Below are 13,854 nucleotides of genomic sequence, written 5' to 3'. Positions count from 1 at the left end.
ACTCGGAGGAAGCCCCACTCTGAGTGCTTGACTGAATAATGAGCCTGTGTCCTTGATTTTAAACCCCACAGGGCACCCAGGGAGACTCAGAGCTGGGTTTCTAGCAGGAGGACGTCTCCGGAGGGAAGGAGAAATGGTGATTCCCCTGAGAAAGTGGTCCCCCTCCTGTGGCTGAGGGACCAGCATCGGCAGTGCCTGGGAACACGTTAAAAATGCAGGGAGTTCCTGTCATGGCTCAGTGGTAACAAACTCAGCCAGTATCTATGAGGATGCAGGTTCGATCCCTGGCCTCACTCACTGGGTTAAGGATCCCATGTTGCTGTGGCTATGGTGTAGGCTGGCAGCTGCAGCTCCTCTCCAATTCAACCCCTAGCCTGTAAACTTCCATATGCCGCAGGTGCGGCCCTAAAAAAAAAAAGAGAGAGAGAAAGAAAGAGAAAAAATGCAGGTTCTCAGGCCCCACACAGACCTGTTGAACCTGAATCTTTGGTCGGGAGGAGGTCCAGAGACGGGGTCAGCAGTCTGAGTCTAACAAGTCCTCCAGATGGTTCTGGGGACTGTGAGGGGATCCTGTGCCCTGCTCCCAGCCAGTGGTTGAGACTCCAGGCCGAGGACCTGCTGAGATAAGAGTTGGGGTCCCAGCTCTGCTGCCTACATGATCTGGGGCAAGTGACTTATCTGAGCCTCAGTTTCCCTATCTTGCAACGTGGCTAAAAATACTACTGCCTCTTAGGATGGCTGTGAAAGTCGCTGTTTATATAAAGCTCTTAGCATGCGCCAGGCAGCAGTAGAGGCTGCACATGGCTTCTACTGCTGCTTATTATCGTTAAGCTCCCCAGGGCCCTCCGGCTGGATGGTGTTGGTGAATCCAGGAGCCCAATAGCTGTGGCTGCAGTTTCATTTCTCTGCTCTGTGGCGATCTTGGTCATTGTCAAGGTCTTTGAAGCTGGAATTCCACTGGGACCTGCCCTCTCCTCCCCCTACCCACCCCAGGGTCCCCAAACAGCCTCTCCATTGTCTTCCCACTCTGCTTTGGTCAAGCCTTGCCCATGCCATCCACCCACCCCCATGGCACAGGACTCTCCCAGCTTGTCCTCCCCATCCTTGCTCACTCTGCATCCCCTGGCCTGGAACCCTTCTTTGAGATACCTTTTGTCCTGCTCTTCCTTCAAGGTCCAGTCTAGCATCTCGGATCCCATGATCTCCCTTGACGCGCTGTATTTCCTTCTTTCAGTTTAGCTCGGTATTTACCCAGCACTTACTCTTTTCCAGGCTATGGTACAGGGAAAGATACCAACAGGATATGATTATTTTAACAATAACAGGTATTTATTAAGCACCTACAAAGTGCCCCCATTGTGCCAAATGCTTGACCTGGTATCTAATAGAATTCTTAGCGCCACCCTCTGACTTAGGTTCTTTTGTTTCCCCATTTTACAGATGAGAAAGCTGATGCTTGGTAGTGTATGAGTATAGGATTGAAGCTGCTTTTTTTTTTTTTTTTTTTTTGCTTTTGCTTTTCAGAGCCTCATTTGCAGCATATGGAAGTTCCCAGGCTAGGGGTCAAATCGGGGCTACAGCTGCCAGCCTACACCACAGCCATAGCAACGCGGGATCCAAGCTGCGTCTGAGACCTAAACCACAGCTCACGGCAATGCTGGATCCTTAACCCACTGATTGAGGCCAGGGATCGAACCTGCAACCCCATGGTTCCTAGTCAGATTCGTTTCCGCTACACCATGATGGGAACTCCGAAGTGAAGTTGCTTTGACAAAAAAAAAAAGAAAAGAAAAGAAAAAAATAGGGGCTTAAATAAGACCGGTTATTCCTCCCTCTTTCTCATTACAGTGTAGCGCTCATGGGTGCTCTGCTCCTTAGACTGTGCAGGGCTTCTTCCTTCTCTCTTGCTGCTCAGCCATCCCCATGGGGAACCCCCGTGCACATGGCTGAAGCTGGCTCCTCAGCACGTCTGGGGAAGAGGAGGTGCGCGGGGGAGAAGGTGGAGGAGGGAGAGGAATATGTTGACTAATCCAGGTCTGGGACATAGGTTTGCCTCAGAAGGCCCATGAATGCATGTGTGTATGCATCTGCATGTGCATGTGTTTCTCCGTGTGTGTGTGTGATTTGTCAGGCCACCTTCCTCCAAACCAAATGTATAAGGAACAGGGTTGGGGAGATGACCCAGAGGAACACTGAGGTGCTATTAACAGAAGGAGGGAAATGGATGCTGGACAGGCAAAGGCAACAGGTACCCGACCCACGAGTACCCACAGGACTATGATTTGGCATCCCATGTTGCTTTGCCTGCACAGACAGAGCTTGTTGAAGAGCACAGACAGCCTTGGCATTCGGGCCGCTTGATTGTATTTTTCCCTGTAAATTAAGGTCTTACATCAGGTTAGTGTTATTATTCTTTTAATCCTCAAATCTAAGCCCTCATTTTACCGATGAGGAAACTGTGGCCCAGGGAGACTTGGCAACTTTCCCAAGACCACGCAGCTTGGTGGCAGTGGGGTGGGACTCAGCCAGGTCTCCTGAGTGCTTGGAACTGTGGCCACTGTTCCCAAAGTGCCTGTCCCTGAGAAGTGCTTTGTCCAGACCCCTACTCTGACCCTGTCATCCTTTCTCACAGAAAGTCCACCCACAGGAACTCAGTGAGGCCTCGAATGCCTGCGAAATCCTCCAAGATGTATGGCACGCTGGGAAAGGGGTCTGTCTGCTTGGACCCCAAGCCACAGCAAGTGAAGAAGATCTTCGAAGCACTGAAGAGAGGCCTCAAGTAAGGACGGCTATTTGTTGCCTTTAACAAGTGCATCCTTTGGCCTTGCCTGCTTGTTCCTCTTGCCTCTTCCTGGGGAATGCGGGTGGCTCTTGCCTATAGGAGGCCACAGAGGGAGCTCCTGGTAATTTGTTTAGTCAACCAGCATGTCCTGGATGCAGCCACATGCTCAGCCCTGTCCTTGGGCACTAGGGATGCAGTGAATGTGGCAGGAGGAGCCTGGTCTTATGGGGCTCACTGTGCGGGGCAGCAGGGGGAGCAGGGGGGAGATAAAGAAGTAACATGATCAATACTGTAGCTTCTGCAAGCCCTGGGGACAGCATGTAGAGAGCCTGTCACACAGGGCGGCCCACTGAGGAGGTCCTGATGGTTTTGGAGGCCTGAATGGTCAGAGGAGGAGCCATCATGCTGGGGGACAAGCACCTCAGGCAGAGGGAACAGCACAGGCAAAGGCCCTGAGGTGGGAGCTTGGGTGGAACCCCCCCAAACCTATCAGTAGTTCCCCTTCAGCGTTTCTCACTCCACCCTCTCTCCTGCTCCCCTGACCACTAACTCAGGCCCCTTCCTCTCTTTCCTGGTCTGTTTGCGGCAGCCTCCTGCCACTGTCACAGCACTGCCCCCACCCCCTTCTCCATCCTGCTACTCCCTCCTCTGCTGAAGTCCTCCTGTGGCTCCCTATGGACCTTTGATCTTTCTAGAACTTCACTGTTCACTCCCTAGACCATCTTCTTCACGTGCCTGTGCCCTGGCTCCTACTAGATAGCTCCTGGGCAGTGGAGAGTTGGAGGCTGCGGCCCCCATGCCCAACTCCAGTCTGTCGTGTGCCTGTGCTGAACCGAATGCTGTCTCTCTTCCTGGGATCCCTGCCCTGCCCTCCGCCTCACTAATTAATCATCATAATAACAAGAGCAGCAGTTCCAAGCTGTTTGGTGCTCCACCGGCATCATGGCCCTAAGGAAGGCCATGGGAGACTCTCAGCCACCCTCTCCAGGCAAGGAAACTGAGTCCCAAAGATGAGAAGCGGCTTGTCCAGGATCCCACAGCCAGGGAGTAGGGTGTGGGGCTGCAGGGCCATGGCCGTCTGCCTCGCTGTGCCCTAGGCTCTGGGTAAACATCACCTCCCCACCATGCTGGGGCCTGGCTCCCACACAGGGGATATCCCTTGCCCTCCTCTCACAGTGCCCCCAGCACTGGTGCTGAGAGGGGCCGGGGTGGGAGGTGCCCAGGGGCTGGAGGCCTGTCTCCACGTGCTCCTCATCCAGACAGCTTCTGGTGATTCTGTGAGGACTGAACGCTTGGGACTTGTCTGGAGTCAATGGCATCCCCTTCGTCCTGCGGAGCCCAACCCCTGAGGGCGCTGTGACTGCCAGAAGGTGGTAGAAGTGGGCCCAGAGAGGGCAAGTCGCCTTCCTGGGGTGAATCAGCAAATCTATGATGGTGCAGGATGTGGCCCCCAGCCTCCCTCTCAAGTTTAGACCTGGAGTTTTGTGTCTGAGTCCCTTGGGTTGGAAATCACAACATGAAAAGTCCCCTTGGGCCCACGGCTTTTCCTGTGCTCTCTGGGCCTCCATCTGGTCCCAGGCCTCCAGATAGCAGGACAGCCTGTCTTTGTCCGCGGGGGAGGCGTGCTCGTACTGACCTCCCTGTGGCCGGGGATGACGATCTTGGCCTCTGGAGGCCGCTGCCTGTTTCAGACCTGGGTTTGGCCTCTTCCCTGCCATGTGACCCTGTGCCGTGTGACCCCGTGCTTGACGGTCAGTTTGCCCAACCCAAAAAAGCTGTACTAACAGTAGATGCTCTTTGCAGGGCTCTTTGGGGAATTACCTAAGAGTCCCCGTTTTGCCCCACGTTGGGCACACAGACCTCGGTGTGTGGGATCTGGAGGCTGAGCGAGCCGGGCCCAGGCCCCCGGGTGGTGGGCTGCTCTGCCCTCTGGCCCCCAAGCCTGCTGAGAAGCACTACCGCTCCGCTGCCAGGGCTGTGGCTGCCTCTGCCCCGGAACACTGCTCATCATTTCTTTTCCTCTCTGTTCCCTTTCAAACCCCTTTTCCTTGTCCTGCTCACAGGGAGTATCTGTGCATCCAGCAGGCTGAGCTAGACTACCTGTCAGGACGCCACAAGGACACCCGCAGGAATTCCAGGCTGGTGAGACCCCTCCCCGGCCCTTCCCAGCTGAGCAACCTTGGCCCCGGTTCAAAGTCCGACCCTCCTTCACCCCCTTGCCCTTGCTCAGATAGACTGACTCTAACCCACACGGGCAAAGCAGGGCCTGTTGGAAATAAAAGTTATTCTGAACATAGCCACACCCATCAATCACATATTGTCTGTGGCTGCTTTCATGCTCCAATGGCAGAAACCACCTGGCCTGCAAAGCCTGAAAAACTTACTGTCTAGCCCTTTATAGAGAGTCTCCCAGCCCGACAATATATTCTTTTCATCGGCCTCACTGTGGAGCAGTCTGGCTTTGCAGTTTCCTTAGGCTGAACTCCTGGGTGTCGCCACCGCCTCTCCCTACTCTCGGTTCCTCTGGTCTTGGCTGAAGTCACCCTTTAATCAAACCACCATGGTCCTCCTCTTGTCGAGTGTCTATACTGTCCTTAACTCTTCACAACAACGCTATGGGGTACGTAAGGAAATGGAGGCTCAGAGAGGTTGAGTAACTTGCCTGGGACACACAGCTGGGAAGCAGAGTCAGGCCTAGAGCTGCCTCAGCCAAAGCCCATGTGTCCAGTCGCCTTTTCTCCTCGGCCTGGACCACAGCTTGCTGACTGTGGGCCTCAGAGGATGGAGTGGCAACTGGCTTTTTGTCCTCTGAGCTCAGGTGCCCCTGGGATGTAGCCTCCTGGGTCTTGGAGGAGCTGGAGCCCTGACGCCTGCTCTCCCCCTACCCCCCAGGCTTTCTACTACGACCTGGACAAGGTGAGGGAAACTTCTGCATGTGGTAAGCAAGGTGGGCCGTGGCTGGGCCTGGCTGGATGAGAACCGCGTCTTTGCCCGCTTTCCATCCTCCCAGCCATCCTCCGGGAGGACTCCTTGGGTTTCCTTCCTGCTTTACAAATGGGGAAACTGAGGCTCAGTGATGAGCCTTCCTCGGGGATGGTGATGGGCTTCGAGCCCAGCTCTGTGTCAGGACCTGGCGGAGGATGGCAGGGGCTGGGGGATGAGAGGGGCAGGGGTGCTCGGGGGGTGGTCCAGGCTACTTTTAAAACATCTTCACTTTTTCTGGGAGAAGCAAACACGCTCTGTGGAAAGGCATATTCGGAAGATGGAGTTTCACATCAGCAAGGTCAGCCTGGCCCCCGGGGGTGTCCCAGGGTGGGGCTGGCTCAGTCGCTCAGCTTGTTGAGCCTGTGCTGGGTTAACGGGTGCCAGGTGGCTGGAGAAAGCCCAGGAAGAGCCGAGACTGCAGGGGCTGTGCCCTGAGGTGGGGATAAGGAGGCTGGGAACGCTGAGTCCAATCACCTGATTGTACAGATGGGAGAACAGAGGCTCAGAGAGGGCCAAGGATTGGTCCAAGGTCACACAGCAAGTCCCTTACGTTTAATATCCCGCAGACTTTTCCGTGACCTCATTCTACAACCCCAGGAGCCCAGTGGGTGGAGAGAATATCACAAACCCACCACCCCAGTTTCACAACGGCAGGGAGAGGGGAAGCGTTGCACTCACCCGTCCAGTTAGTTTTTCTTGTGCACAAGCTGCGTGCCAGCCGCCGCCAGGTGCTGAGGAGGCAGAGCGGATGAGACCGACGCGGCCGCTGCCCCCGCGGGCTCCCATTCTCCCCAGCAAGCGCCCGGCGCTGCCCCTACAGTAGTGCAGGGGCTGGGGTGGGGTCAGCGGCTCAGGGCGGAGTGACAGGCAGGTCGGGGCCCCGCCCCCCGGCCTTGTGCCCCGCAGGTGGACGAGCTCTACGAAGGCTACTGCATCCAGTGCCGCCTGCGCGATGGCGCGTCCAACATGCAGCGGGCCTTCTCCAGGTGCCCGCCGAGCCGCGCCTCCCGAGAGAGCCTGCAAGAGCTGGGCCGCAGCCTGCAGGAGTGCACCGAGGTGGGCGGCGGTGGGCGGGCGCTTCGAGGGTCGGGCCCTCTCTTGGGGGCTCCCTGGGCCCCAGGGGAGCGTCTCTCTCTGCCCTGGGGCCTCTGGCAGAGTCAGTGCGGCCCTGGTGGCCAAGCCCGCGGGCCGGCCGTGAGCCACCTTGTGTGGGGCTTTGCAGGACATGTGGCTCATTGAGGGGGCCCTGGAGGTTCACCTGGGCGAGTTCCACGTCAGGATGAAAGGTACGGAACAGGGCTGAAAGTGGGCGGGCCGAGGCCAGTTCGGGTGGCGCATCAGGTCCTCTTGTGGGCCTTGGGTCTGTGCTGAGGGTGAGGGGTTGGTCAGCATCCCTGGGCTCCAGGTCCAGCCTTGGTTTCCACTCCTGTGACTTGTGACCTTGGGCAAGTCCTGTTCCCTGAGTTGAAAGTGAGGGCCCAGGCCTGGTCACTGTCATCACGATGCCTTAGCCCTCCCTGAAGCTGATACCCACACGTGGTGGGGGGCTCCCATGTGAGGCTCTGTGACCCACGGGGCAAGACAGAGGAGGGTGGAGAAGACATTAGCCTGTCTCTGTGTTTCAGGCTTGGTGGGCTACGCTCGCCTCTGTCCCGGAGACCAGTATGAGGTATGGCCACCCTCTGGGATCATTCCCCCGACGACTCCCCCTGGGCCTTTGGGGGCTGAGAGCTGCTGGGAACCAGCGTCCCAGCTGGGTCTCTGTCCCCACCCCCAGCCGGCTGGCGGGGAGGCCCCTAGGCAGGTGAGATCTCCATTGGAGCGGCTCACTCCTCCCTTCTTGGGCCTGGCTCACAGGTGCTCCTGCGCCTGGGCCGCCAGCGCTGGAAGCTGAGGGGGCGGATCGAGTCTGACGACAGCCAGACCTGGGACGAGGAGGAGAAGGCCTTCATCCCCACCTTGCATGAGAACTTTGAGATCAAGGTGGGTGGTGCCTACGGGCGGCGGGGCCTGGGCGCCAGGGGCTCCATCCTGATACCACCCACAAGTCCTCACCTTCTCAGGTGACAGAGCTTCGGGGCCTGAGCTCGCTGGCGGTTGGCGCAGTGACTTGTGACATCACCGACTTCTTCACCACCCGGCCGCAGGTCATCGTGGTGGACATCACAGAGCTGGGCACCATCAAGTTACAGCTGGAGGTGCTGTGGAAGTGAGTCAGCCGGGGTAGCTGCTTCCTTTCTGTCGGGGGCAGGGGAGCCAACCCCAAACTCCCACCCAAGGATGAGCGGTGGGGCCTCACTGGCTCCCCCTGGTGGCCTAGCCGCTCCCTGGCCTCCACCCTTGGGCAGCCCTGACCTTGTCCTGTCCCCAGACCTGCTGGGGCCCAGACCCTTCTCTGCAGTGCTGAGTTTTAATTCTCTTCTCAGTTTTGAAGGAGTGGCTATAAGAGCCCTGGGCTGGCCAGGACCCTTGACAGCAGCTTCCTGGGCTGGGTTCCCAGGAGAGGTTGGCCTCTGCCCAGGAGGACTTGTCTGACTGCTCCCACTACCTCCTTCCCTGCTGACCCCTGCCACCCATCAGATATAGAGCTGAGTGGTCACCTTAAGTCCCCCTGGGGCCACTTAAGCCCCATGGATGGGGGTGTGACACTTTGGGCTCTCCACTGAGCTTCACATTTCAGTGATTGCTGGTGGGTTCCACAGGTTTTGCTTTTTGGTAGCAGAACTTTCTTCTTTTCCCCAAGTGTTTCGAGGGAATTCCCTTCTCCTTATTCCCCAGGGCAGGTGTTGCAGGAGCAAAGGGGCTGAGATGCACTTCTCTGCTCTGGTGCTTGTCCTGACCAGTTGGGGCCAGTGTCTCCTTTCTCCCTGGGGTGGAGTCTGAGCCCGGGTCACTAGGGTGCTGCTCTCTCCCCAGTGAGCAGGGTGAATTCCGACACCCAGTTTCAGGGTCCTCCTCCATCTACTGGGTCTGAGCACACCTCTCGAGTGTAGCGGGCGGGGTGGCGCAGCACCATGCAGTCCTAGGCTGGGCAAGTCCAAGGACCTAGGCATCCTGGGCAGGCAGGAGTGTTTCCAGGCAGTGCCTCTGAGCCTCAGGCCCTCCTGACTGGCTAGGCCCCAGATGCTGTCAGCCAGGCCTATGTGCAAACAAGCCAGCAGGTTTCCACGAGGCAAGGAGGGTGGACCCAGACCTGCCTGCTCCGAGGTCAGGCTTGGTGAGGGCCAGGAGGAAGCCCCACTTGCTGTTACTTCACCATGCGTCTGCAGCCTCCCCTGTGATATGACCGGCACCCCTGACCGACGACGACTCTGAGGAGGGTGGTGATGTGGTTTACCCAGAAGATGGCAGAACTGGGTGTCCACCACTGGTCCACTAAGGGCGGTGTGCATCTGAGATGTTTCCATGAGGGCTGAGGATGGGGCCCTGGAGTCCCTAGGCAGCACCTGCCTCTCCCCGAGCTCCATCTCCTCTTAAGTTCCCTGGATCCTGTCTGTGCTCCAATGTCCTCCAGCCATAGATGACACCTGGCCTCTGCTCTCCTCCAGCCCGTTTGATACCGAGAGCTTCCTGGTGTCGCCCAGCCCCACAGGCAAGTTCTCCATGGGCAGCAGGAAGGGCTCTTTGTACAGCTGGACACCCCCGAGCACCCCCAGCTTCCGGGAGAGATACTACCTGGTGAGTGAGCCTCACAGGGCAGGGATGCCGTGTCACGCTGGGATGGGGGCTGAGCAGCCTGGCACCTTCAGATGTAGCAAGCTTTGGGCTCAGCCTCCCTCGTTTTGGGGTTACCCTGGGTGTTTTTCTGTACTTTTTCTTTCTCAATACCAGCCCCTCCATCCCAGGGCCTCTGGACTTGGTTCTGGACTCAGCAAGTTCTCCTTGATGCCTGGGATGGGGTTTTCTGGATGGTTCTACCATCCCAGCCATGGCCTTGGCCTCCAATTTGTCTTACACTTTAAAGTATGTTTCCAGTAGGTAATACCTTGACATCATGTATAGTAAAATACCTCTTTCCTGTGACCTCCAGGGACCTGGAGCCCCTCCTTAGCACCAACTACAGTTGTCACCTTCCTCCATATTCCTCCAGAGATGCTCTGTGCTTCTGGGAGCAGATGCAACTCCTCCGGCCTTTAACCGAATGCTCTGGAGTCTGTTCTCTGTCGTTCCCAGAGCGCTTCTTCGTTTGCACCATGCAGCATTCCACGTTTGGCCAAAAATGGTCCTTTATTTAACAAGATACTGAAGTTGTTTCAGTTTTTTTGCTGTTACCAACAACCGGGCAGTGAATAACCTGGTACACATGGCATCCTACACGTGTTCAAGTATCTTCTCAAAGCAGGTGTCCCCATGAGGCTCAATGAGCTGGCCCAGAGGTGGGCGGCTTTGTATAAGCTTGGCAGCTTGTGCTGTCGGAGGAAACTTGTCTGGCCATGGTGATCCCAGTGTACTTTGGTTAAAAAAAATCATCTATGGTGAAGAGCATGGATTCTAGAGCCAGACGGCCCAGGGTTCAAATTCTGTCTATGCCTTTCACCTGCTGTGTGACCTTGGGCACGTCACTCAGTCTCTCTTGACTTCAATTTCAGAGAAGTGAAGATAACAGTAGCGCCCTGATGGTGAGGGTTAAATGAGGCAGAAAATGAGGAGCGCTTACAAGAATACCTGGCAAAAACAGACGGTGCCGTAGGAGCAGCCCCCATTATCACTGGCCTGGTTGATGGGGGAAGGGAAGGGTAGAGCAGAGGGGCCCAGGGTTTGTGGATTAAAAGCCTGGATTAAGAGTCTCTAACTTTGATCCCTGCCTGTGTGGCCTAAGGATGCGCCAGTGCCCGGTTTCTCTGAGGTTAGAACAGTGCCACCCTCAGGGAGGTGTGGTGAGGGGTCTATGAGGTCTGACTTGGAGGCCCCTGGAATAGGGTGGGGCTGGGAAGGAGAGGTGATGAGGGAGAAGGGCAGAGAGGTTCCAGGTGCTTATCAGCACTTCCGGGTGGCAGTCACCGTGGTGGACCTCAGTCATCTGAGAACGTGGGTGTGTGGAGCCAGGGTCTGTGGGGGGAAGCCCCTGGGGCCTGGCTGTGGTTCCTGGTGCAGCCGGTGAGGCCAGTCCTGTATCCCCCTCTCCAGTCTGTCCTGCAGCAGCCAGCACAGCAGGCCTTGCTGCTGGACAGGCCGAGGGCCACCTCCATCCTCAGCTGCCTAACCGACAGTGACCTTCAGGGCCCTGGCGTGCGGAGTCGGAGTCAGGAGCTGCCTGAGATGGACTCCTTCAGCTCCGAGGACCCCCGAGACACTGAGACCAGCACATCGGCGTCCACCTCAGACGTGGGCTTTCTGCCCTTGGCCGTCGGCCCGAACACCTCCATTGAGGAAGAGGCCCAGGAGGACCCCCCACCCTTGGGTCTCCTGCCAGAGATGTTCCACCTGGTGGGAGGCTCATTTGTGGAGCAGCCTGGCTGGAGAAATTTGGGAGTAGAAAGTCCCGACCTGCCACGGGGCTCCCCCTTCGACAACCACAGGGTTCCGGGGAGTCAGGAAGGCCATGTTGAAGGAGACACCCAGGATGGAGTGGACGGGCTCAGGGTGCCCCTTGAGAGGCCCCTGCAGGAGGTCCTGGATTTACTGAGGTCCACGGACCCTGCCCCACCCCAGCTCCGGGAGCTGGAGTACCAGGTCCTCAGCTTCAGGGACCGGCTGAAGGTATGGGCACTCTTTGCTGGGCAGAAGCCCTGCTTTGCGATAATGTAACAACTGGGAGTGGGCCCTGAGGGGCAGCCAGCCTAGGCCAGCATCCTGGCCTCACCCCTGTGGCCTCAGTTTGCTTATCTGCCAAATGGGTATAACAGTGCCCGTCACCAGGCTGGGAGGAGGATTATAAAGAGGAAGTCCGGGCTCAGAGGGCATAACTTGCACCATGCTGGGCCACAACCCAGCCACATCTCCCCTCTTCTGACCCTGGCCGGTGGGGCTGTGGCTCAGCATTAGAATCCTCAATTTGGGGCAGTCTCAGGGTCAGAGCTGGTACTGTGAAGGCCCCTCACGGCCACACACCTGACACTGAAACTTTGACAGGGCCCACGCCAGGGGCTGTTCTTGGATATTCAGAGGAGCTGGCCTAGGCAGATTATTCTATTTTTTTAGTTTACATAAATTTACTTTTTTTTTTTTTTTTTTTTTTTTTTGCCCTCCCCACAGCATATGGAGTTCCCGGGCCAGGGATCAGATCCGAGCTGCAGTTTCGACCTAAGCCACAGCTGTGGCAACGTTAGCTCCTTAACCCCACGGTGCCAGGCCAGGGATTTAACCAGCATCCCGGAGCTTCCAAGATGCCGCCAATTCCGCTGAGCTACAGCGGACATGCCTGGTTTACATAAATTTAGATGTACATAAAATAAGATACCAGCACCCTCTTGTACAGTAATAAGCTTATGAAACCACTATCTATTGTGTAGGATACACACTGGCACCGAAATAGTCTAACTGTTGGCTTCAAAAATTAGATTTGGCTGTTTAATCACTAACTTCCCCCTTCCCCCCACAACATTACAGTTCAGCATAGAGTTTTTGTTTTGTTTTGTTTTTGGCTTTTTAGGGCCGCAGGTGTGGCATATGGAAGTTTTCTGGCTTGGGGTTGAGCTCAAGCTGCCCGCCTACACTACAGCCACAGCAACGTGGGATCCGAGCCGCATCTGCAACCTACACCACAGCTCACGGCAACTCCGGATCCTTAACCCATTGAGCAAGGCCAGGGACCGAACTTGCAACCTCATGGTTCCTAGTTGGATTTGTTAACCACTGCGCCGCGACGGGAACTCCTCCAGTAACTTTAAAAACATGTTTGCTGTTTACCGCTGCTATGGTCTTAAAAAAGACCTGCCAGAAAATTTCAGGAAAAAAATTTATGAAGTAACGTCACCTTTTCTGTAATTCCTAGCAGCCTTTTTATGTAGAACTGTCTGAGTTGGCACGCATGCAGCTTCTGCAACAAACCTGTACTTTGAAAAATTATACACACTTTACATCAACATCATAAAATAACCACAATAAGACAGTAATTTAACACAGCTTTGAGGAAATTTTAGGGGACAAACCAAATTAAAACAATAAAAATGATTATAGGCTATGGTCTTAATAGTTCGACTTTTTCAAGAGAAATTATACACATGTATATGTGCATAAATATATCTATGTATGTGTATATATGAGGATTTAATTATATACAGGTGCATATAAATATATATACACAGTTGATTCTCACTAGCCACGGATCCTGCTTTTGTGAATTCACCTACTCGCTGAAACCTGCTGCTGATGCTTGCATGGTCATTCGGGGGCTTCTGTAGGGGGGCAAAAAACTGGTGTCACCTGATGTGCACGTTCCCAGTTGAAGCTGAATGAAGGCCTCTTCTTTCTTCTTTCTTGTCTCAGCTCATATTTTACCAGGTGTCCTTTTCTTCATCTATTTAGTGCTATGTTTTCCACATTTTGGTACTTATTTTGATGATGAGGCTGTTTGAAACAGCCCCCAAGTGCTGGGCTCAGGTGCTGGCCAGTGTTCCTGATGAGCCTTGTAGAGAAAACACGTGTGTTAGATAAGCCTTGTTTAGACGTGAGTTAAAATGCCGTTGACCTTGAGTTCGGTGTTGACACATCAACAATGCAGTGTCTATATTAAATAAGATGGCTTTAAATAGACACACGTAAAACAAGGCCACATATTGACGGGTTGATGAAAATGTGTGACCAGAGGCTCACGGCCTTATCATTTCCCATGGGACTCAAATCCAGTGGTCATGGTGACTTTGAACATCACAACTCCTGTGAATAACAAGAACCCACTCTGTGTGTATACATGTGTGTGTGTGTGTGTGTGTGTGCACGCACTTTTTTTTTCCTATCAGGCAAGGAAATTCTGCAACTAGCCTTGTTCTCTTGCTGCTCAAGGTTTTCTCTTTGGGTCAACTTTCAGGAGCCCAGTTCTGGCTCAGAGGGCAGCATCTGCTCAGGCTGTGCCTTGGGTGCACTTTGTGTGAGACAAGGCCCCTGGGGATGGGCATCAGCCTCGGGGTCCCACCACCGTGGGACCT

At 55.3% G+C, this 13,854-nt stretch overlaps 2 protein-coding genes across 24 annotated transcripts in view; one reads left to right on the top strand and one right to left on the bottom strand.

Moving 5' to 3' along the window:
- The window catches only part of RIPOR3 (RIPOR family member 3), a 74,520-nt gene that overhangs the window by 51,729 nt on the left and 8,937 nt on the right, over positions 1 to 13,854 (top strand). For 10 of the 23 annotated variants that reach the window (XR_014832510.1, XR_014832511.1, XR_014832512.1 and 7 more), the window contains 11 exons: positions 2,633 to 2,779; positions 4,846 to 4,924; positions 5,675 to 5,698; positions 6,012 to 6,065; positions 6,674 to 6,823; positions 6,990 to 7,053; positions 7,393 to 7,436; positions 7,625 to 7,750; positions 7,831 to 7,976; positions 9,316 to 9,445; positions 10,895 to 11,467. Coding sequence is in view for 17 of the 23 variants with exons in the window: in XM_085004168.1 (XP_084860294.1) it covers positions 2,633 to 2,779; positions 4,846 to 4,924; positions 5,675 to 5,698; positions 6,012 to 6,065; positions 6,674 to 6,823; positions 6,990 to 7,053; positions 7,393 to 7,436; positions 7,625 to 7,750; positions 7,831 to 7,976; positions 9,316 to 9,445; positions 10,895 to 11,467 (1,537 nt within the window). In the remaining 6 variants the exon portion in view is untranslated. Of the gene's footprint in view, positions 1 to 2,632; positions 2,780 to 4,845; positions 4,925 to 5,600; positions 5,699 to 6,011; positions 6,066 to 6,673; positions 6,824 to 6,989; positions 7,054 to 7,392; positions 7,437 to 7,624; positions 7,751 to 7,830; positions 7,977 to 9,315; positions 9,446 to 10,894; positions 11,468 to 13,854 lie in introns of all 23 variants that reach the window. The other 13 variants (XR_014832513.1, XM_085004170.1, XM_021077862.2 and 10 more) reach the window with 3 other exon arrangements.
- Positions 11,900 to 13,854, bottom strand: part of PTPN1 (protein tyrosine phosphatase non-receptor type 1) — an 81,851-nt gene continuing 79,896 nt past the window's right edge. Inside the window, exon 10 of the mRNA XM_085002835.1 lies at positions 11,900 to 13,334. Coding sequence (XP_084858961.1) covers positions 13,260 to 13,334 — 75 coding nt within the window. The 3' untranslated portion in view covers positions 11,900 to 13,259. The remainder of the gene's footprint in view (positions 13,335 to 13,854) is intronic.

This window comes from Sus scrofa, chromosome 17 (genome assembly GCF_054392235.1).
Source record: "Sus scrofa isolate SSC_HxYL_T2T_F1_AM1 chromosome 17, Sscrofa_HxYL_maternal_Yorkshire_Landrace_v2.0, whole genome shotgun sequence".
NCBI lineage: Eukaryota > Metazoa > Chordata > Mammalia > Artiodactyla > Suidae > Sus > Sus scrofa.
This window is presented reverse-complemented; position numbering and strand designations above follow the sequence as displayed.